Raw genomic sequence first — 23,352 nt, forward strand, 5'->3', positions numbered from 1 at the left:
GTTCCAGTTCAAAGTCAAACAGATGAGTTTACGATCTGTGTGACTTAACCTATTTGATTTCACATTGGAAATGAATGAAGACTTGCATTACCACGCCTTGCCTCCAACCGAGATTTTTGTCTCTTGATATCCTTATCTGCACATCAGATCAATGAATCAGGAAATGTCCTGGGTCCAAGCTGTGCACGACTGACAGTGTCTTCACTGCAACTTTAAATGCTACATCCTCAATGTCACATACCTCCAGCTCCTTTAGAGAAGGGCTGAGTAACTGCCTTTTAAAATTCATGTGGGTTGCCCTCTCTCAGTATCTGCTTATACTTTGTATTTTGAAAGTCTTCTTTATTTTAAATACTCTAGATAACTATTACTGATTTGCTGTTATTTGTTCAATTGCCTGCAAATGCACATAGACACTGTAGTCTTGTCCTAAAGTGCTTGCAGTGAGACTGAATACTGCACTGCTCTCTAGTAAAATGCCTGCAGAGTTCCATGAGGTCTGTGAAGACCCTGTAGAAAATGTGATCTGTTGCAATGCTTTGCCAAATGTACAGAAAGTGAGAACCAGATGAATACAACTGTTGTCCATGAGGATCTTAATTTAGTTTGGCTTCAAGGCTTCAAGTTGTATATCTTCTGCCCAACACATATGGTAGAATTTCTAACATCTTTCTTGTTTAGTCAGTAAAGGTTTTAAAAATGTGTTTAACCTTTAGCCTGTGACAAATATGGGGCTAATTAAAATGCTTAAAGTTAAATAGCAGTAGACTGCTCAATATATCATTCCCTAAAGATACTATTAATTACTATTTTGTCTTATATATCTCAAAGGAATGTTCTTTGCATTTATCTAATCTTGTAAATTAACTAAATTAAGTATAGATATATGTATAGATATAGAGCAACTTTTGAATTCTATTTTTTCAGAAAAGCATTATGTGATTACTAATGTAACAAGGGGATTCTTCTTCTTTCTTTTTCTTTTTATTTTAAATTTTCTCTTGTATTCAATATAACATGATCACGTTTCCTTTCCTTTTCAGATTTTACTCAGCACCATGTATTGTGATACAATAATTTGCAAATAACTAAATGGCAGCATTTCAAAGCTAATGTGTCCCATGTTACTATTGATGGCAGCAGTCAGATGACTACTTCTAGGATCAGTTCTTTTCTTTTTCTTTGTGTGATAAGAATTCTGCTTTAGTGTCACTTCAATAACCAGAAAATAAATGAAATTGTGTTAGAATCATGAATGCAACTCTTGGTCAAATTATGAACTGGACATTAAACTGCACATGTAAATATTTATTGTGTAAATAAATAGGTAATTTGTCTTTCCAAGTTTAAATCAAGTAACTCCATTTACAAATCTAGTAACTTTGCTTACAAATAAGAATATAGTCTCTCCTTGGTATGTAGATTCCTGAGTTGCACATGAAAATACTAATTTGCATCTCCAATTTGTATGCATTAAAGTTTAATTAAGAACATAATTTTAATTTTGAAATGTAAGGCTTTCATTTTGAAAATGTATTGCTACACCAGACAAAACTGAGATAAATTTGAGGTACAGTGTCTAGATTAGACCTCTCTGGCTGAGAGAAAATGCTGCCTAGCAGTACTGCCTTTTAAAAATTAGCACAAAGATGTATGAATTAATAAGATTAACTATGAAATGCCAAGCTATAGAAATAAGTTTTAAATGCATGACTTTTAAACCTCACAACACCTATGAGGCCACACCTGGAATACTGTGTTCAGTTCTGGGCTCCTCAGTGCAAGAGAGACATGGACATGCTGGAGAGAGTCTAGAGTGGAGCCACAAAGATGGTAAAGGGATGGGAGCGCCTCTCCTATGAGGAAAGGCTGAGGGCTTGCAGTATTCAGCCTGGAGAAGAGAAGGCTTTGGGGAGTCTTACCAATGTCTGTAAATACCTGAGAGGAAGCTGCAAAGAGGACTTTTAGAGAGAGACTTATTAAACTTATGGCGCTCACTGAAAGTACCTGAGCATTGGGTACAAACTGAAACACAGGAATTTCCCTCTGAACGTCAGGAAACCCTTTTATAATTGTGTGAGTGACTGAGCACTGGCATAAATTGCCCAGAGAATTTCTTGAGTCTCCATCCTTGGAGTCACTCAAAAGCCATTTGGGCATGGTCCTTGGCAATGAGCTCTATTTAGCCCTACTAGAGTGGGGACACTGGACCAGAAGGCCTCAGAAGGTCCCTTCCCATGTCTGCCATTCTGTGATTTTGTGAATCAGATGAAGTTTTTGAACTACTACATGTTTTCTGCACACTAATATGGAATCCTAGTGAAAGTTGAATCAATTAACATATAAATATAACAATTTATCAACAGGGATTTATTGTGTTGGACGGTTAGACTTTAAGATTATTCTTTAAATTCAATTTATTTTCTAAACATTACTTATTTGATATTTTTTATATTACATCTCACCTTTCATTCTCCTTTTTACTTGGTAAGACCACCTTATTATTGGTGCTCTTGTATCTCTGTACAGACCATCTTTATTATCTGGGACTCAACACAGGGCTTCATTTAAGCTGCGTACCTCCACATCTAAGACAATTTAAGGAGAACAGATGTAGATATCTAAATGTGGACAGAGACATTTACTCACCATTGTTAGTTCTGCTATTACTAGATTTTATCATGTTGTTTACACATTTTTGGCTTGCTTTTTTCTCCATGTCATTTAAGGTGGTGTTCCTGTTACAAGACAAAATCAGGGCTTTGGCAGCTATGAAAATAAACACCAAGGTTTTTCAGAATGCAGAAGACAAAGTGTTGTCTCTAAAATATGGAAGCCTGCTCATCATGCACAGGTTAATATAAAATACTGTAAAAAACCAAACATGTTATTTATCTTAAAAATTGAAAATGTTTCAGGAATATCAAAGATTTGTTCATTGTCCCGTGATTTTGAATCAATGTGCATAGACAGCTTGCTGTCACTGCTAATAAAAAGAATAAAACCAACTAGAATACATCTCTATATTTGTGTGCTATTTTTTCACTTGAAAACATTTAGTAATACAATATTAAATATTAATTTTTTAAAAATTAAAACATGTTCAGAAGATAGTATAGTTACTTTAAATTACACTTAAAATACTCTTACAATATTTTTGATAGAATTCATTATGTGCTGTCCAGCTGAGTCCCATTCAATCTGCATTTGATCCAGTACAAAAGATGAAAAACATCTCTAAATCTGAGGAAGGTATAGTAACACAATTCACTTCAGTTCTTTATTATACATAAAGTAGAATGACAGAATATACCCACTGTGTAACATGGCTTGTGTCTTTTGGCATCAGTGATAATAAGTAAGAAAGGGTAATTCTGTACAGCAATTTTTTTCCTGTAAATATAAGATATAGCATCATATAGCATGATATTAATGGTTTTATAAACGCATTACAACATATATTCAATTTTCATTCAATTCCTGTTTTTTTTTTTTTTAATTGTATGTGTCACATATAACTGTACGATGTGGACAGGTATTGCTTGCTATCATGACATATTTCCAAACCCATTAGTACCTACTCTGGTGCCATTTGTAAGATGTATTAGTGTCCTTAATAATTTCATTTTTTAACATATCATGTTTATTGATTTTCCCATCTTTTTCTTCTTTTAATGTCAATTTTTTGTGTTTCAAAGAACTATGGTTATGAAAATGAGCAATTTATTTAAATGTTTATTCAAATGCACCCTTCTCATTTGAAAATCCCCCTGTAATCTCTTCAGTTTCAGAAAGCACTGCTCAATTTCTAGTGGCAGAAAAACTAGCAAATACACCAATTGCAGAGAGTGAAATCCTGGCAGCCATGGACTGTGTGAAGCCAGACAGAATGCTCTCACTGCTTAAAAGGGCTCTGTGTCCAGGCAGGAGTACCCTTTCCATAGAAGAACAGAAGATTTTCCAGTCTCTGGATTGTTTGAATCAAAAGCTCCAAAGTAAGCTGGATAATAAATAGAGTGCTACATCAATTGATTAAATAACTTTATATTTTGTTGCTGTAGATTTTCGGGATTAAAAACAGTAATCTTGTAATAGAAATACTTTCTGTTGTTGTTGTTATTGTTGTTGTTTACTAAATGTAACAGTGTATCAAAATCAGGAAACCCTTTTTTGAGTCAATGAATTTAATTTTAAATAATGATGACTTTGTCTTGGCAAAAAATAATTCTAAATGTGATGGGAGGACATCTTCAGAAACTGGCTCAGCCTAACTGTACAAGTTGTTTGTAACAGGTATTTGTCAAAATTGTCCATTCAAGGTGCACCAGGTGCATCAGCCTCACTTGGAAATCTGTTCCAAAGCTTATCCATCTTAATTTTTTTGCAATTCTTTTTGCAAATTATTGCCCTCTATGTCATATAGTTTTGCAAATGTAGCCCTTTATATTGAATGGTTTTTCATTTTCTTACTTCCAATATTTTAGAATGTTCCTCTTCTCCATGAATTCTGAAAGGCTAGAAATAATGAGATCTGATGTTGCTGCAGATAAATCTAAATGTTTAAGTGAATATTACTTGTGCAACCATTTAAAAAATGTCAGACTTACCTAAGCATTCTCTAACTTGTTCTTCCTTTATGCCATGTGGATTTCTTACCGGATTTATACTGGTGCTCTTTATATGAACTTCCCAATCACAGCTTCCATTTTGCCAAAGAATGTGGGGGAAAAGTCTGTACTTGTTTGTGTGCTACCACACTTGTTCTTAATAATTTTTTCCTCAGTGATTAATTAGCTAACACTTTCATTAGTCATCCTATGATATTACACTTGAAGAACAAACTTACTTCTTGAAGTCTCTTGCTACTTTGGGATTTGCTTTGACTGATGTGATCATACAGGTCTTCCATTAAAAATTCACATTAGTTTGGCATAGTTTCGGTATTTTTTTGTGCTCCATCCTGTATTTGAAATCAGTGGGGACCTTATTACTTAGTCTCTTCTGCTTGGCTGCTTGGCTTTTTATATGATTGGAACAACTGCTTGCCATTTGTGCTCTGCATGGAATTGCCAGCTCTCCTGAATTTTATATTTTCCTTGCACTTTTTTCATATAAAATTTTACATGCCAATTATTTGAGTTTATTAGAATGTGCTTTCTTAAAGTCCATTGGTTTCGCTTTACTATTCCACTACTGTTCCTTCTGGACTGCGCCATTTATGGTCAGGTTACCCAAGTTTACCCCCTTATTGACTGGAATCAAACTAAACCAGGGCTTATTAAACTTCTGCACACTCTCCATATATTTCTACATTACATGGTAAATAGTATGACTTTGAGGAAAAAGGCTTCAGTTTCCTATAGACTGCAACAGAAGAATAAAAGATCTTTGCAATTGTTTAGAAACATTGTGCAACTGTAGCTTACAATTCTTGCTCTGTCAAACAGTGGTTCAGAATTTCATTGTATAAATTGTATAACCTGTGGTTAGTGCTTTCAGGCAAATGGAAATTTAAGAATCCGTTTTTTACCAGAAAAGTGTTTCAGTATGATGTGCTCAGGTCAAGAAAGTAGATATGAAAAGAGAAATATGAGCATATCAAGCTAAATTTCTGTGTAAGTAACAGAGAAACTACAAAGAAGGGAAAGACGAATTCAGCAAAAGAACTGGGAGCAAGAACACTGAAACTTTTGAAGTGTGAAAAGGAAAACTGTAAGAAAAGTACATAGCAATATGGAAGAAACAGTGAAAGAATCATAGGAGTTAACAGATTGCAAATGAAGTAACTGTGAAAGTTAGTGTAATACATACATGTACATATGTATCTCAGAAATTTAATTAGCGTGCCTAATTATTTGGGGATTAAAATTGGTAATAGGAAGCTAGGAAATTTTACAGGTAGACTTACATGTAAGTACTTGTAAGTAAGTAAGGTAAGGTAAGGTAAAGTTGTAGGTATTTACACATCATACAAGTACATTGCTTTTCTAAACTGTTATCTTTCTGCACTCCTTCCTTTGGCTTTGTTTTCAAATGTTACCAAATTAAAAAAACATGTAGCTTTGTATTGGTCTTTTTATTGAATAGCAGTCAATCACTAGCCAATCTACATTCGGAATATTTGTTGCTGGAGAGTAGATGGCATTCTTTTCTCTAGATTTAGATGTCTTTATTGGTACTAAATTTTTTTTAAACTAGAGGTATGGCCTATACTTCAGCAGCTGTTGGTAGGGGAAATAAAACCAGTGCTATTAAATTACATTTCCACAATCTTCAGAAAGTTTTAAGTTGAATATTTGACTGTGAATCTTATTTTTATGTAAGTATTTTGTTTATTTGATACTCATTGTATATTTTCATGCTTTTTCAGATGTTCAAAAAGCCATTACCAGAAACCCATTTGCTTCACATGTTTTGCAGATAAACAACTCTTAGTAAGTATTTAATTTAAATGTGTTCAGCTTTAATTTCTACAAACTATCCTTATGGCTATTTTATTGTAAAAATATAATTGAAAATACTGATATCAGTGTCTTCAGCTGGCTTACCCTATTTTCTGTTTATGTAAAAAGAGCCCAAACAAACATGAACTTTATATTACTGTAAACAGGCTTTAACAATTTATATCAGACTGCCTCATCCTCTAGCTTTATTTTCATTTTGGTATTTGAAGACATTTGCTAAGTTCAGGAAGTCCCAAGAACTTTTAAGGAACAGTAATTTAGCAGGGTCCATTAGAAATATATATAACTCATAAATAATTTGTATTTCTAAACAACATGGAGAGAAAAGGGACCATTATGCATGGTAGTTCATAAAATAATTGTTAATGCAATGAATTCCTACTTTGACCTGAAGATATACAATTTTCTACAAATGATAGGTACTACCTTTCTTCAATAGGGATTTGCATTTTGTTTCATATATTGTAGATCTTGTCAGCTGAAAACAAAATATCGTACCTGGAATGTAAAGAAATAAATAGGCATAGGAGTGTCTGAAGTGCAAAATTTACTTTTCAAAAGTTTGGTGTATGATGCAGGAGTTTGTATTTATAATTGTATCATCAGTCTTCTCCTATAATCTAAATTTACACTGAAGAAAAATTATAGATATGACCATAGACTTAGAAACACAGAATCATACAATTGCTTTGGTTGAAAAAGTTCTCTCAGATCATCAAATCCAACCATTAACCCAGCAATGCCCAGTCCATCCCTAGCCCACCTCTTTAAGTGCCTCATCTACACATATTTTAAATACCTCCAGGGATGTGTACACCACCACTACCCTGGAGCATGTTTCAATGACTGACAACCTTTTCCATGATAAAAACCACCCTAATATCCAATCTAAACCTCCCCTGACACAACTGGAGGCTGTTTCCTCTTCTCTTGTCACTTGTTACCTGGGAGAAGAGGCCAACTCCCACCTGGCCACACCCTCCTTTCGGGCAGATGTAGAGAGCAGTAAGGTCTCCCCTGAGCCTCCTTTTCTCCAGGCTGAACACCCCTTACTTGCTCTTCATAGGATTCATGTACTGGCCCCTTCCCCAGCCCCGCTGCCCCTCTCAGGACACGCTCCAGCCCCTCAATGTCTTTCTTGCAGTGAGGGGCCCAGAACTGAGCACAGGATTGGAGCTGTGGCCTCAGCAGTGCTGAGTACAGGGGGACGGTCACTGCCCTGCTCCTGCTGGCCACAGCAGTGCTGATCCAGGCCAGGGTGCCATCGGCCTTCTTGGCCACCTGGGCACACACTGGATCATGTTCAGCTGCTGACCAGCACAGCCAGATCCTTTTCCATCTGGCAGCTTTCCAGCCACTGCCCCCAGCCTGTAGCACTGCCTGGGGTTGCAGTGACCCAGGTGCAGGACCCAGCACTTGGCCTTGTGGAACCTCATGCAGTTGGCCTTGACCAGCTGTTACCACAGGTCCAGCCTGTCCAGATTGCCCTGCAGAGCCACCAGCAGATCAACACTCCCATCCAACTTGCTGCAAAGTGACTGAGAGTGTATTCATCCGCTAATCCAGTGATAAAGATAAGTGATATAGAAATGGCCCCAGCACTGAGCCCTTGGGAAACATATTTGCGATTGGATGCCAACTCAATGTAACTCCAGGCACCATCACTTTCTGGCCTCAGCCAACTAGACAGTTTTTTTACTCTTTGAGGAGTGCATCCATTCACACCATAAGCAGCCAGCTTTCCAGAAGACTGCTGTGGGAAACTATGCCAAAGACTTTACTGAAATCCAGATAAAGAATATGCACAGCCTTTCCTGCATCCACTAAGTGGGTCACTGGGTCATAGAAGGAGATCAGGTTGGTCAAAGAGGACCTGCCTTTCCTAAACCGACGCTGGCTGGGCCTGATACCCTGGTGGTCCTGTACAGGCTGTGTGATCACACTCAAGATAATCTGCTTTGCATACTTCATATACTTTACTGGATAAGCTGTTACCAAAAATGATAAAGAAAATATTCTTTATTCATAAGGCTTTTGCAACTCTCTGAATTTGAGACTGAAACACCCCAGGAAGCATCCCAGCTCCTAAATTCAAAATGATTGCCCAGTTTTGAAGTGAGACTCTGAAAAGACCATCTGTGCCTTTCTTCTTGTGAATCTCAGTAATAGGTGTCACTTGGAATCTCAGCTTCCTTTCTTCTGCCTCCTATCTTATAAATTTAGTTGTTTATGGCTAAACAACTTGTAAATTTTGTTTTTTTCTGCACAGTTACCTGTATTGGATCTAAGTGTGTTTTAATAATGCATTTTTCTTCTGGTCTTTCATGGTCAATCCCACACAAAAAAAAAAAAAAAAAACCAAACCAAAACAAAACAAAACAAAACAAAAAGGAAACAAAGCTGCTGTCCTCACCAGTGCATTTCCCTGTCTTTCACTAGACAGAATTCTTTCTTGGCTGACTGGTCTGTGACACAGCTTTCTCCCACTAATTCATCAACAAGATTTTTATTTCATGAATAAGAAACAAACAATAGATATTGCTCAGATTGTCCAGTCTCTGGAACTTTAAGTTCTCTGATGGACATTTAAGACCCTTCTTTCACTACAAGTATATACTTACACATTGAAACATGTGTCCAGCTACAGATATACATTCAAATCTCAGCCACTGGTTTGGAATTCTTCTTGATGATAAGAATGAACTGTCATACAAGTACCCAGCTGCAGAAAAAGTACAGATGAATGAGATCATCAAATCTGCTGGGAGAAATAATGGGATTTAAAATTTTTACTTCACCAAGAGAACAACCTGTTTCAGCTCTCCTTGTTTCAGAGCACCCAGATAAAACATGGATATTTACTCAGTAATTTCTGTGAAGGACCTTGTACTCTGTAATACCAACCTCTAAGTCCAGATGAAGGTATGTAGTTGTTTATAGAATGGAAAACACATCACATTATACCATCAAATAATGTTTCTTGAATGTTCTACATAATCACATTTCTGTTTATATACATGCTTATCTCATCATATTCTGTTTTATTATAGAGTGTTCAGCAATGCATGTCCTCCCGTTGGGTGAGCCCTGCAATAGCCTCACAGCAGTACCAGAGTACCTCCAGCTGGCAACCCACTGCAATTGTACAGCAGATATTGATATTATCTGCTACAGGATCTTGTGGCTTTATGTACTTTATATGTGGTGTGTACAATGTTTGACAATACAAAATTAGCAACCAAATTAAGAAGAAGGCAGAAACTCAAATAATGAATGTCAATTGACTGGTAAGCATTTTTAGGATAACTAAGTCTATTTTATTCTACACTTTATTGTAAAATCAACTATTAAACCCAACTGAATTGTTATGCCACTTCTGGATTAAAGGCCTTTTGTTAACCAGCACAATACGTAAATCTGTGAAGTTAGTTAATTGCTAAGAAATGGTGAGTTTTTAACTTCTTCTTTTTCACTTCCTCGGCTGTTTCAATAAAAAGTAGACAAGCATTCATAGAATCGTAACATCACAGGATCATTCAGTTGGAAGATCATTAAGTTCAACCTGACATCGCCATGTTTGCCACTAAACCAAGTACCCAGGTGCCACATCCACATCTCTTTTTTTTTTTTTTTTTCTAAATGAGCAGAATCCATCCACAAATTTAGACTTTAATTAACTGCAAGAAGCAATAAAAATCATTTACAAAATCTCTCAATTTATAACTCCGTATTAGATGCCTGATTTTATGATACCTACACAGTAACAATTGTAGGGTTTGTCTCCAGGATTAAGCACTCCTGTACTTCCACCAGAGCTGTGCCTCAGCCCCACAGTGTTACTGCTAGTCTTTGAAACAAAGTGTATGGAAGCTTGGGAGAGCCTTGTTTCAGGAGTGGACTCAGTGCCATAAGAGTGCAACCACAGGAACATATCCCCCCATTTAGAGACTGGTATTCTATAAATGGAATGCGTCTTCCCTAAAGAAACTCTTAAATTATCATTTGGAAAAAGTATTTTAAAAACTTGGTTGTTCCCCATCATACCAAGATCATCATATCATTGTCTTTAAAAAGAGCTGCCATTGCTTAGGAAGGAACCAGCCTGTAAGAAAAAGAGACGAGGAAAACATGTGCTGTCCATCATAACAGTGGACAATTTCTCAGGGTTTAGAGCTACCTGCTGGTGCATTGTGTCAGCCAAGACTAAGATGAACTACACGTAGCAAATAGTAGCTTAAATTTTACCAAGACGGTTTACTGAAAGATTGTTTTCAAGAAAATATTTTGAATAATGGAATAATAAATAAGCTTTCTCCTCGAGCTAGGCATTAAAACACCTTTGGAGGAAAAATCTAGCTTAAAGAGACTAACTTTAGTCTGGAGACTGTTAAGATAAACTCTATTTAAACATCAAAATTACTGAACCTTGGTTTCTTATGACCATCGTTCCCATCTGTTCTGACAGTTCTGCCAGAAAAGGGAAACTATGGTTGAAGTCTACATGCCTAAAGGATTTTTATAGATATCAGTACTTACTTGTTCTTTGGTGCTCAAATAAAAGTAGAATTCCCAGCAAAATGCATGAAACAAACTAACAAGGAGCATTTTAACTTGGAACTCAAAATTGGTTTGCCCTGAAATACTGAGCCCTTACATCTCTGTTTGTCATCAGTCCCCTGTGACATTCCAGTATGATGAGGATTTCATATTTAAATAGCGGGGGAAGGTTTCCCAACAGAGATTAAGAGAGAGGAAAGCAAATAATCCAAATACCAGAGGCCATGGTAGTGGCTATTCAGCAAGCCAGAGCAGCAGCTTAACCAGATTTCTACTCCTGGGTGGCAGTTTAGGTGGCAAAAGTAAAGCCCATGAGTCAACTTCCTCAATTACCTAAAGACATTCTTTCAAAAGCAGGTGCCTGCATTTACATTTCCAGGAAAATAATTTCAAATTAGTTTTTGGATTTAGTGTTACAGGCTTCAACCCAAAGGTAATAACCTTGTTTCTAAGGTCACTTTGGCTCTTATGGCAACAGTGAAATATAATTTTTATTTAGGTGTTTAAACAGGTTAACCCTTGGGCATCAGGAATGTGCACCATGAGAGCGGGCTCAGGGGCAGCAGTTGGATTCTGAGCACTTGTGAAAAGCCAGAGCAGAGCCTCATGAGGGTGTCATGGACAAACAGCCTCTCAAGCGCAGACATGGCCAGGAGAAGGCCGGGGTTGGAAGAAATGGGCTGAAGTTGACACAACCTTTATGCCTCATCAGGGCTTAACAGGGTGTGAAAGCACCCTTACCCTACTAAGGTCTGACTTTTCCTCCATCACCTGTGTAGCAGCCTCCAGTGATGCCAGGAAGAAAATTATCTACCTCTGTATCTGGGAGGGCACCACAGCAAACAGCCACCATCCACTCCAGCACCTGCTGGAGTCCAGTGAGACAGGGGCTGGCTGAGCTGCAGCTGGAGCTGCCACAGTGGCCTGGGAGCTCTGAACCAGGCTCTGGTTCTCATTTCTCCTCTGGAACTTCCTTCCAGCCAGGGTCATTAGACAGCAGGGTCCTTGCCTATGCTCATTGATAAGGTCTTGGTGGTGGCAAGAGCTGCAGTGATAATGGGTGAAAAGAGGGGGACTGGGAGAAGTCAGTGACCCTTCTACTTCAGCCACTTCTCCCAGTCAATTTGCTCTCTTGGGGAAAAAAGTGTTTTCTTTAGCCACCAGATTCACAGGCTAAAAGAACTGCAGCCCTGTGAAGGGGGAAGGCCTTTTCAGACTAATACACCTGTAAATGATGCGTCAAGAACTTTGAATGTACCGTTTTGCAGCCAAAATAGGCACAAGTGTTTGAGGGCAGCCAATGTGTGTGTAAAATTGCAGCAGTGAACACTACTGTCCCATACAGGCTGTTAGGAGAGTGCATCAGAACATTTGAACCAAAGGGCTACCTCAAAATACGCATTTGCCTGTGTTAGGCCACTGTAGAGTACACAAGTCTTGCGTTGTGTGGCAGTATCTTTGGTAAAGCCCCTGCTAGGAGGAGAACCTGATTAATAGTGTCAAATTCTGCAGACACATCAGGAATGATAATGCACAGCACAAAAGAAACCAGAAATACTTGTGCATCTAAAACATGGCCAGCGGTGTGTGGGAATGACCAGACTTACTTCTCACCAAATACACTAAAACACATCTGCTCCATCGAGTAGACAGGAGGTGTCATATACGCTTTTCATCCTCATCATAATATTCAAAATCATCTGGTTCATAATGATTCCTTCTCTAATACCATTGCTTTTATAAGAGAAAATTCACCCAAATTGAATTTGACCCCCTAAAACTAGAGATGACTCCACAATATTTTTGGAATTGTATTTCAAATCATAGCTACACGATTCCTTCAATATTGAATACAAATCCCAAACCAGCAACAATGGTGGCAGTGATCCAGGGTGACTGAAGTCTCTGTGGGTGACACAAATCTACATACAAAGTTTCTATGATTGTATATATAAATTTTATTCTTTTTTTTGAGAAGGGAGCAATTGTTTAACATTTTTATTTAGTCTGTATCCAGTAGTTTGTGCTCTTTCAGAGAAAGAAAAACAAAAAAGAAAAATTGGATGAAAGAAAAATGGAAAGGAGAAAAAAATAAGAAAGGGGAGGGGAGGGGAGGGAAGGGAAGGGAAGGGAAGGGAAGGGAAGGGAAGGGAAGGGAAGGGAAGGGAAGGGAAGGGAAGGGAAGGGAAGGGAAGGGAAGGGAAGGGAAGGGAAGGGAAGGGAAGGGAAGGGAAGGGAAGGGAAGGGAAGGGAAGGGAAGGGAAGGGAAGGGAAGGGAAGGGAAGGGAAGGGAAGGGAAGGGAAGGGAAGGGAAGGGAAGGGAAGGGAAGGGAAGGGAAGGGAAGGGAAGGGAAGGGAAGGGAAGGGAAGGGAAGGGAAGGGAAGGGAAGGGGTCAGTTTCCTATATTTTTTATTGAATTTTTAGCAGTTTTTATTTGAACTTCTTACTTGTGCTCTGATAAGACTCTGAAAGATGCTGAATCTCTTGAAGATTGTGCTATCCTGCAGTTAGGTAAAAATGCCAATAGAATGGACCACTGTCTGTTACTGAATGATCACTGAAGTGTTGTGCCATTAAGTAAACTGAAAAAGTCAAAACATATATTTCTAAGGAAATGCTGCTGAAATTAATATTAAGAGTTTTCATCAAGGAAAAAAACCCATTAAAGTTCAAATATTTCTGTTTATATTTAAAAGTTTGACTTTTCATTTCAAAAAAAGGTTTTGAGACTAGCTTAATAAGATTAGTCAAAAGCTATGTGAAGTGTTTTGTTTCAGGTCCACTTAAATATTTGGTCATTTCTTGCCTGTGGAAATTTTTTCCCTTTCTGATTTTTCAGTTTGGCCATCTAATAAAAAGCCAAACTTACACAATCTAGTCAAGAGGTCTGAACTCTGTTCTCAGCTGTAGGCAAAGGGTTTGGCACTGGGGAACATGGCCTTTAGAGATCATTTAGTCAGAGTGCTGGTGTTATTCTCTCGTGGTTATTCACATTGATTTCTGTGTTGTCCAGTCAGCCCATGCACATGGTCTCCCTTTGGAGAACAGAGCTATGTGGGGTGTGGGGGGCAGGATGATATTTACACAGACCTTTCATGATATCGCTCTTAACAGCAGGCAGAACTAGGTAGACAGAACACAGGGTGCTAAAGTGAATGTCTTTCCCTTCCTGTAGAATGAGTCCTACCAAAGACAACAGGTGACTTGACTGGCAGCTTGTACATTTAGGTTAATTGTTTAACAACCTATATTTGATGGAGCTAAGGAGTAAGATTGGGATTTCCTAGACAGCTTCTAAGCCAGTAAAAAATTATTAAGTCTTTCCCCATTTTCTTGGATTGTTAGAAAGCTGGATGAAAATGTGAAAGCAATTATGTCCTTCAGAGCTCTTCAAATGACTGTACCATCCACACCCTGTGACTAAGTCCTTCTCTCAGTCTGTCTGAGATTGTCAGAGGGGATCGTTCTTTTTTTCTGAAGCAGAATTTGCTGTAAGGTCTCCTGGGATGGCAGAGGCTTTGTGCACACAATGTGCCTTTGCAGACAGAACTAAACCTTCCAACTCAATGATTTTATTACACATATGTGTGTTTGTTTTATAGAGGCATACAGATATATAGGGTATGCATAAACAAATTAGTTTTCTTAGTAATGAACACTGCTTCTGACAGTGCTTTTTTCTTTTGTTTTTAGATTCCAGGATGTGGCACACTATAATGCATGCTTCTGTGCTGTTGCTGCCAAAATACCCTGCTGCAGGCAGGGGTATTTGTCTTCTTTCGAGGCGGGGGTTGTAGACCAAATATGGCCCAGGCCTGCTTGATAGTTCTCTCGTAAATGAAATGATGACAATCCTCTTATGACTAGGAAACATTCCAGAGCCAGAGTGTAGGGTTACACAATGGTACAGTGTCTTGCCCCTGATTTATAATTTGAGAAGCAGATTGTGTTCAGACAGAATGTGAGTTGAACAATGAGGTTTCTAGTCCTGATCTCATTAACAGAGATTTATACCAAGAGGCTATTGTATCTTGTTCTTTTGCTTTGCCATGCCAGCAAACATTCATAAGGTTATTTAAAAAAGAAAGCTTCTGTCACACACTTAGGTCAGAAAGTTCTCAGGAAAATAGCTAGTCACATATAGAGTGGTCTAAATCTTCATTTAGCTAAGGCTTATGTTTCTGGCCTTAATAAATCTCAGAATGATTACTTGAAACATCATACTCAAGCTTATTACATGTAAAGATTTCTGGAGACATGGCTTAAAATGCCTTCTCACATATTTGTTTATTCATGGTTGAGTCACTCTAAAATAGCTTAATATTTGCAAATCATCCATAATCAACAAAACAGAATTCTTCCAGGCAAAAGAACCAACAGAAGGTGAAATAACAATAATACCTTGAGAGCTACTTTCCCTCCTGCTGCCCCAGAGCCTCTGTGCTGGGAGCCTGCTCTTTATCAGTGACAGCCGAGCAGTCATTGTGTATCCAGAAGATGTACAGCACATTAATTAATACATCAGTAATGCTGCCAGGCAATTTGGCCTGATCAGCAGTAGAAAGAAAATGGAGATTTTTTTCCCCACTCACCATGCTAGAAAATAGACTGACCTGTCTGTATGTGTTCACAACACAGCTCTGAAGCCTGCAGACCAATTCTGCTCAGAGAACCTCAGCAGGAGGCTGTCTCGGAGTGTCACAGCAAGACATGAAGTCATGCAGAGCACAGCAAAATCCAGCATGGCTCTTAGGAGATTAAAGGGCACTGTATCTGGAATACAGGAGGCATCTGGCTTCAAAGTGCCACACAGCTGTCATCACCACTTTCTCATACTCACGTGAAACATGGACAGCTAATCATTATCACGGCATGTGACTTCCCAATTTCACCTGCACTAACTACTGTGCTGTTGCTGGTATAAATAAGCACACAGCACTATTAGCCTGCTATTCAAGGTCCTGTCAAATATCAAGTGCTGTAGTAATACTCTCATGAGCTGTGTTCTCCCAGACAGCTGATGCACATGTCAGATGAGAGGCCCCTCAACCCCAAATATGATGGCCAATTTCCACATATTAAGCACCCGAGAGTAGGTGAGGAGACAGGGCAGCAGAAGCATGTCAGGCAAACCTTCAGATGGTAGCCAGCTCCACATCACAGGAAACTGCTTCTAAATAGTATCTCCTGTTGTAAAGAACATGGATTGGCCAGACTGCACATAGAGAAACACTCTGCAGTACAGGGGCACAGAGGACAGTGGATGTTATACAGATTGACAGCACACCTTCGGTATGTTCAGTTTGTGCTGTGACAATAGGACTCAGTAAAGGCACAAGAGCTGAGTCTTTGCATGTTGAATAAACAGCAACAGTCATCCTTAAATCCTGTGATAGATGTGTAGCTAGACCTTCCATTTGATCTCCTCTGCCTGAACTGCCAGTAGAATTTAAAATAAGTAATACAACATCCTCTCATCAACTCCTGGCCTCAGCGTTACAGAAAAGTTGCACAGAATTTCTCACCTTAATTTTTCCAACACATTTTGAAATGGATTCAGGTGATCTTTGCTTCCTATCCTGTACCTTTGCTCTCTGGTAAGTCTGGGGAAATAGGAACATGTTGCTCACTTTTTTCTGTGCCTTTCAATGTTTTGCATGTTTTTCCAGAAGAGTTCAGACTGTACTGCAATAGCAGCTTGTCTGTCTTGCTAATGACTTGTCACTGAATGCCAGACAGGCCAAATTTGAAGTAATTAGGATAAGAATGAATGACATTTTCTAGGCAATATGTGAATGATAATCTTTAACCAATTTTTGCAGTCTTCTGCTTAATCCATACCTTTTTTCCTTTGGCTGAATGCTTGGTGTTAAGTGATAGAAAAAGGTGAACTTTTCCTTCTTTTTTTTTTCCTCCAAATGTTTTAACTATTCTTTATCTTCCACAAAAGCCACCCTTCCCATAAATCTTACTTTCTAGAAAGAAAGTTCTCCTTTACAAGTTTCCTATCCAAGTGCAATTGATTTCTAGCATTTATGCTTGCTTTATTATGAAGAGCTGGAGAGACAATCCTGACAGTTTGTTTTATTCCAGTTATTAAAGCCCTGTCAAAGGGCAATGATCTGACAAGGCAGTGCTTAAAGCAATGAATCCTATGTTAAATCTTCACAATAAAAAAAAAAAAAAAATTGCAATTGCCTTCTGTGTTTACCTTGTTAGTCTCATTGCCATTCACACCCAATGCAGTACTTACAGCAGGATCACGCAGCCTCCCCTCATTGCCCTTTCCATGTTTCTGGGGACCTGGCACCAGAGTAAGAAAAGCAAGGCTGAGCTCAAGCAGGAGAGCTCCAGGAGAAAGCTTCTGTCCCCAGCTTTGGAAACAAGCTCCACAGTGAGTCTTCTTAAATCATATTTTGTATTCGCACACTCGGTCAATATGAAAAGACGCACATTATTAGATCCCCATGCTTTGATTTTGAAAAAAGGTAAACTTGACAGAAAGGGTCCTACTGGAAAGAGCAAACTATTATGGCAAACTCACTGTCTGAGGATTAGACCCCTACACAATAAGCTACCAGGGCCAGCTCCTCCACCCCTTACCTTGGTCTGAAATGTGTGTTCCACATTAGCTGCATTTGTTACATATACTCTATGGGTACCTCATTTTGCAGAGCACTCAAGGACAAGTAGATTTGGAGTCTCAAATGCCTTGAACCAATGACTGATGCCCAGGTAGTCTGTTAACTCAAGGTAGTAGCATTTCTGTTCATGGGTGAGAACCAAAATTTGGATATGCATTAGATACTGGACCTGTGTCCTTACTTTATGTTCTCTTAAGGTACCTGCATGTCATTCTGAATCTTCCAGAGGCTAATACTCTTTGGAGAACTAAATCATTAGCCCTGGGTTCTAGTCACTCTAAGATAGATGGATAGATAACCAATAGTCATAACAGTTGTGCTGTCTCGTTATCTCAATGAATTAGGACAGAGAAGTGGAATATAAAATACTTCTCCAACCCTGTTGAGGTTACATTCTACTATAAATGAATATCTGTGTCCTGAGTCTCTCCTGCTTTTGCAATGGTCCAAACACATGGTCCGATCTCAGTGCCATTGAACCTTATTAGGTCCCTTGCTCACAAGCTGTGATAGCTCATGTTAAAATCACAGGGTTATTTAGGTTAAAAAAACCCCTTAAGATTCCTGAGTCAAACCACTGAGTAACTTAAGGAGTCACAGACCCAATCTGTCCATCCTCCCCTTCCCTAGAGATTTGCATCTCCATGGCTCAGCTGTACTTCACAGCCCCAAAACATGTTAACAAACATGAAGGGCTAGGACCTGAGACACCTCAGGGCTCTGACTCATGAGCCTTGTCATGGACAGCTCTGGAAGTAAAACAAGTGTTTTCCAGGCTATCCTCAAGGGCTGTTACATAGGGGACATTCATAGAAGAAATAATTGGTTAGAAAATACGTACTTGTAAAAGAGAGACCCTTTGTATGCTCTCAGTACTCACTCACCTTTCCTGTTTTCAGGGATCTGGTAGATGTGGCCATGAGTGCATGACAGGAAAGGAGAGGAAATGGCAGTATAACAATAAACACTACACAGGGACCATTTCCAACAAGGAAATGCTCCTGGCACCGCACAGTTGCTACACAGATACATAAATGTTAGCTACATAGATTAATACCTCTGGGATTTATGATTGCATCTAAAATACTAAAATATTCCTGTTTTCTTCTCAGTTTAGGCCTATTTTCTTTTCTCTGTCTGTGTCATTAAATCCACCATCATATCAATACCTAAGGAAAATGGTTGCAGGGCCAGAAGCTTCTGGATCCAAGCTTTGGCAGGCTGCAAAGGAGAAAAGGAAAGGGAAAGGAGTTTCAAACTCAGCTAACTATGGCATTACCACTCCCAGTAGACTCTGCAGCAAGGTGCAAAGCTTGCCAAAAGCCATTTGGGTACACATGGTAATTTGAACAGCAAGATCTCCTGAACTGTCTCCAGCACAGCTGTGGTCTAAATGTATTACTTGATTGACTGTATAGGTCCAATGCAACTGTCCTTTGTGCATATGAGTTGGAGAGAGCATATTGCCCCTAGTTTTGTTTTACTTTTTATCAGCACTTGTAGCAGACTCACTCTCATCTCTTCTTTCACCTAGGAATGCTGTGGGGTACATGTCATTTGAGAGATTCTGTACAAATATCAGAGAATCAAAGAATCATGGAATAGTTTGGATTGAAAGGAGCCTTAAAGACCACCTAGCTCCAAACCTCCTGCCATGGGCAAGAAGCCTTCCACTAGACCAGGTTACTCAGAGCCCTATCCCAAGTGGCATTTGACTCTTCCAGGGATGGGGAGTCCACAACCTGTGCAAGTGCCTCACGACTATTACAGTAGAGAATATTTTTCCTAATATTTAATCTAAGCATTGCACTCCTTCAGCTTAAGGCTGAAGTTCCTCTCCAGACAGCTTGTAAGTCTCCATAGTTTTGCATTATAACAATCCAAATTAAAAGAACACAATCAGGATAATCTTTGCCTGAATATCATACAGAAAATTGTGCTGAAATTGTTTTGGGAGTGGCTCATTTCCATTCCTCATCCAATATAAAAAAATGTTGAGACCAGTTCTAAGTTGTTCTGACTCTGCTATTAACGGAGGAACAGAGACCCCACAGAAAAGAAAAACGTCCTTTCAACCCAACATTAGCACAGCATGAAGAAAGTCAGTAGCATCTTCCTGCAGAACACCTAATGGCTCTATTTTCTGAGGTCCTGTCATCTGGACCCAGTTTTTCCAAGAGAGGTAAATACTATAATTCTTCCATCTATCTTTTCAAGTGGCCTTTGTTGGCTAGTAGGATTTGCACAAACAGGCAGCTCCACCAAAACATATTTCAAGTTTCCTATTGGTCACACCAAAGTTTGGTAAATTAAACTATATGCAAGACAAAATCTCTTGATTTAAAGTTTTGATGAAGGAGATTATCATGAGACACTATATCCAATTTGTGTTAGTATGATTATATTCTAAAACAGTCAAATAAAATAGATCAGACCACATTTGGAGAGTCAGATGTCCCTACTAATTCAGCATGCTGATAGCTCCGAATCTATTACTCAATGGGTTTTTTAAACACTGGGGATGTGTACCACATGGAGGGGAGCATTATGAAAGCTACTTTTCAATATTCTTATATTGTTATATCAAGATATGTAATAAATATTATAGTGTATATATGCTGAATTGTATATAAATATTATTATATGTTGCTAAAAATAGCATTTCACACTTATATGGGGTCTCCTGCAAAATGGGAAGCCAAGAAAAAGCTTGAGTTTTGTGACTTACTGCATGGAGCTAGGAATATAGAAAACATGGGAAGAGACTACTTTTCTTTTGAATGTAGAAGCAAGATGATTCTGAAAAGGGGAACTATTCTCTGCAAAATACTTAATTTGGATTTTGTGCTATTGATAAAAATCCAAATTCAAAACAAATATATTGCAATTAAATCCTTATCAGAAGTGCTTATTTTATTCTATTTTTCTTCTTAATTTTGAAAGGAGAGAAGATGAAATAAAGTATTCAATATATTGAGATGAATAATTATTCATACAACTTTATAATAGTCCAAGTTAGGGACAGAGTCTAAAGTTCCCACTCATTTTAATGGAAATTATGTGTCCACATTTTTTGGAAAGATTTTAAAATCTCAGGTATGATTTATTAACCAAGCACAAAAGTATTTAAATGGCACCCTAAAAGAGCAATAAATGCACAGAGCACATCACACCAAATTGAGGTGAATCCAATAATCCAATGACAATGCTTTTGTTCCGTTTCTGAATACCAGAGTATAAATCCTTTCTAGAAATTTTGCAGAAAACACTTGAAAAGACAATATAACTCTAAAAATCATACAGATTTTCTCAGTCAAAACTCTTGTTCAGTGATACATAGCTGTCAGCTACATTACCCTTCTCCTGAGAGCTGACAACAAACACACAGCTTTGTGGCAACCCTGAACAGTACTATCAATTTAGCCTGCATACAACATCTGGCCCATAATTAATACAGCATTTTAAAATCCTTCTGGTACTACAAAATGCAAGATATATTAAATCAAATTAGTCTAAAAGTTGCTGGGTTGGTTTTTTTGTGTATGTTTTGTTTTGTTTTGTTTTTTTTCTTTTGTTGTTGTTTCTTCTGGAGAAGAAAAAAAAATAAAGGGTTAGAGAAGACGGAGTTATTGACATAAAAAAGCCAGACTACTAAATTTGACATATCTGCCAATCCCTCAGATCTCTTTTGTCCTTAATAAGACAGTGCTCACACATTCGCCTGTGGGGTATCAGATGGCCCTTTTATGCTTATTCATCTCCTATAAAGAACGTGACTCCTGTGGCCACTCATGTTTCCTTTGGCAGCTGAGAAGCTGGAGATTTACCACTCTGTAAATCTGCAGCTGTAGCAGAGCCTAGGTCTCACCAGATCCATGGCCACTGTGTTTGCTGTGTGCTGAGGAGGGCCCCCAAAATGCCCCCCTTCCCTGGGCCACCACATGTCACCTACACCCCCGTGAGGTCTGCACTCCTACCCTTCACTGCCTGACCACCATGGTGGGACTGCACTTGAGCAAAAGCCATGCCTCGATACATCTAGATGCCTACTTCTGCTGTGTATGGATTTATTCAGAAAGGGTGAAGAAAATCTAACAAATAATTGTATGGCACCATTGTAGACTGAGGAATTAGAAGCTCTGTATATCTCCTGTAAATGTGAAGAAATTATGTATGAGAATATTGCCAAGTGCTTCCTTTATAACAACTGGAGAGAAACAAGCAATTTTAAGGTATGATCCACCTGTTCCTATATTTCTGAAATAGGTCAGATGAATCATTCCCTAAAAATATTTATTTGTTTCTAATGACTTGAAAGAGAGGTTACAGATGAGCTCAGCCATAAGCACTGTGTAGAAGTTAGGTGACACGCGTGCTATTGGAGGCAGACTCAGAAGTGGTCTACTGACTTCTTCAGTTTCTCTCTTGGCACATTGGGCTGTTTTTGAAAAAGCTAGATATCAAGCTGAGACGACCAAATTTGGCTATAAAAGGACATATAACATGCAAACATGATGGTCACCAGTGCATATGCACCTGTGGCATATCTTGGGCCAAACTGAACACCTTCCTATAGACAAAACTTTGTTCACTTGTAGCCAATTCTCCTTCATCCAAGTAACTTTCCACAAGTAAATTGTCAAACCTAAAATGAGAAAATTTGAGATGTCTGCATCCTAATTCCTGATGTGTCCAATGCAACTGGGACATTGGGTGTTCAGAATTTAGCTGGCTCTGCATGGATCAGTTTTGATGTATTTGCCAGTAAATAAAATGTATCAGAGACAATTCTCTGGCCCCAAAAACAAGTGACACACTACAGCTTGCAACCACAATGCTAAACTCTCCTTTCACCTAAATCAGGTGGCTTTAATGTTGCATTGGGGAAGAGTCACAGACTGTGCCACCAGTTAAAGGGTACCTACATCAGTAGGTCACTATCTAAACACATTCACTTTAATCCCACATGTTTCCAGTGAAGCTATAAGAGGTAGTTTAAGAGTCTAATAAAATACACAGGCTCAGACATTCTGCCCAGTGAATGTGGATTACAGATTCCATCAATCAGCCAGATGATAAGTCTGGGTGCCTAGGATATGGTTTAACCTCCACAAAGATAATCTGGCCATCAGTAAGGGACAATTGGCTGTATTTTCAAGGGAGTATATCAAGGAAAATCAATATATTGCAGTAGCATGTTCAATATTTACTATTGATGGAGTTTTAATATTACACCTTCCTTGTCTCTAAACTCAAGCTTTCAAGGCAGAGTTTTCAATATTACTCAAATAATTTTTCCAACTAGCCAACCTCACTACAAAAGTTTGAGTTACTCTAGATGGAAGATTAAACACAAAGGAAAAATGTTATTTCAAATTTAGTAAACACAAAATACGTCTATACTACCTTGTTGGTATCTGTTGGATTTTTGTGCCTGTTATCCCCTGATTGTTCATGCTATTTGAGTGTTAGTTCACCCCAAGCTTAAATCTGGAGAAAGGTTAGTTGTTTATGGGCTGGGAAGACCTAGGCAGAGAGGAAGAGATAGTGTGTGCCAGTGTCCCATCCCCACACTGCATGAAGATACAGTGTGAGTGTGACTCACGTCGGGTTTGGTTTCTCCCAGACTAACCAGTATTTCAGACAGCCTCACATCCTAAGCCACCCTTGGTGTTACACAACAAAA

At 38.5% G+C, this 23,352-nt stretch overlaps 1 protein-coding gene across 4 annotated transcripts in view; it reads left to right on the forward strand.

Moving 5' to 3' along the window:
* Positions 1 to 9,870, forward strand: part of CEP126 (centrosomal protein 126) — a 37,872-nt gene extending 28,002 nt beyond the window's left edge. For 2 of the 4 annotated variants that reach the window (XM_072927423.1, XM_030269816.4), the window contains exons 7-11: positions 2,730 to 2,854; positions 3,165 to 3,252; positions 3,786 to 3,995; positions 6,371 to 6,434; positions 9,515 to 9,870. In XM_072927423.1, the coding sequence (XP_072783524.1) occupies positions 2,730 to 2,854; positions 3,165 to 3,252; positions 3,786 to 3,995; positions 6,371 to 6,434; position 9,515 (488 nt within the window). In that variant the 3' untranslated portion in view covers positions 9,516 to 9,870. Of the gene's footprint in view, positions 1 to 1,043; positions 3,025 to 3,164; positions 3,253 to 3,785; positions 3,996 to 6,370; positions 6,435 to 9,514 lie in introns of those variants that run through there. The other 2 variants (XM_030269824.4, XM_030269844.4) reach the window with 2 other exon arrangements.
* The last annotated feature ends 13,482 nt before the right edge of the window (positions 9,871 to 23,352 follow it).

The sequence above is a fragment of the Taeniopygia guttata genome, chromosome 1, assembly GCF_048771995.1.
Source record: "Taeniopygia guttata chromosome 1, bTaeGut7.mat, whole genome shotgun sequence".
NCBI classification, from domain to species: Eukaryota; Metazoa; Chordata; class Aves; order Passeriformes; family Estrildidae; genus Taeniopygia; species Taeniopygia guttata.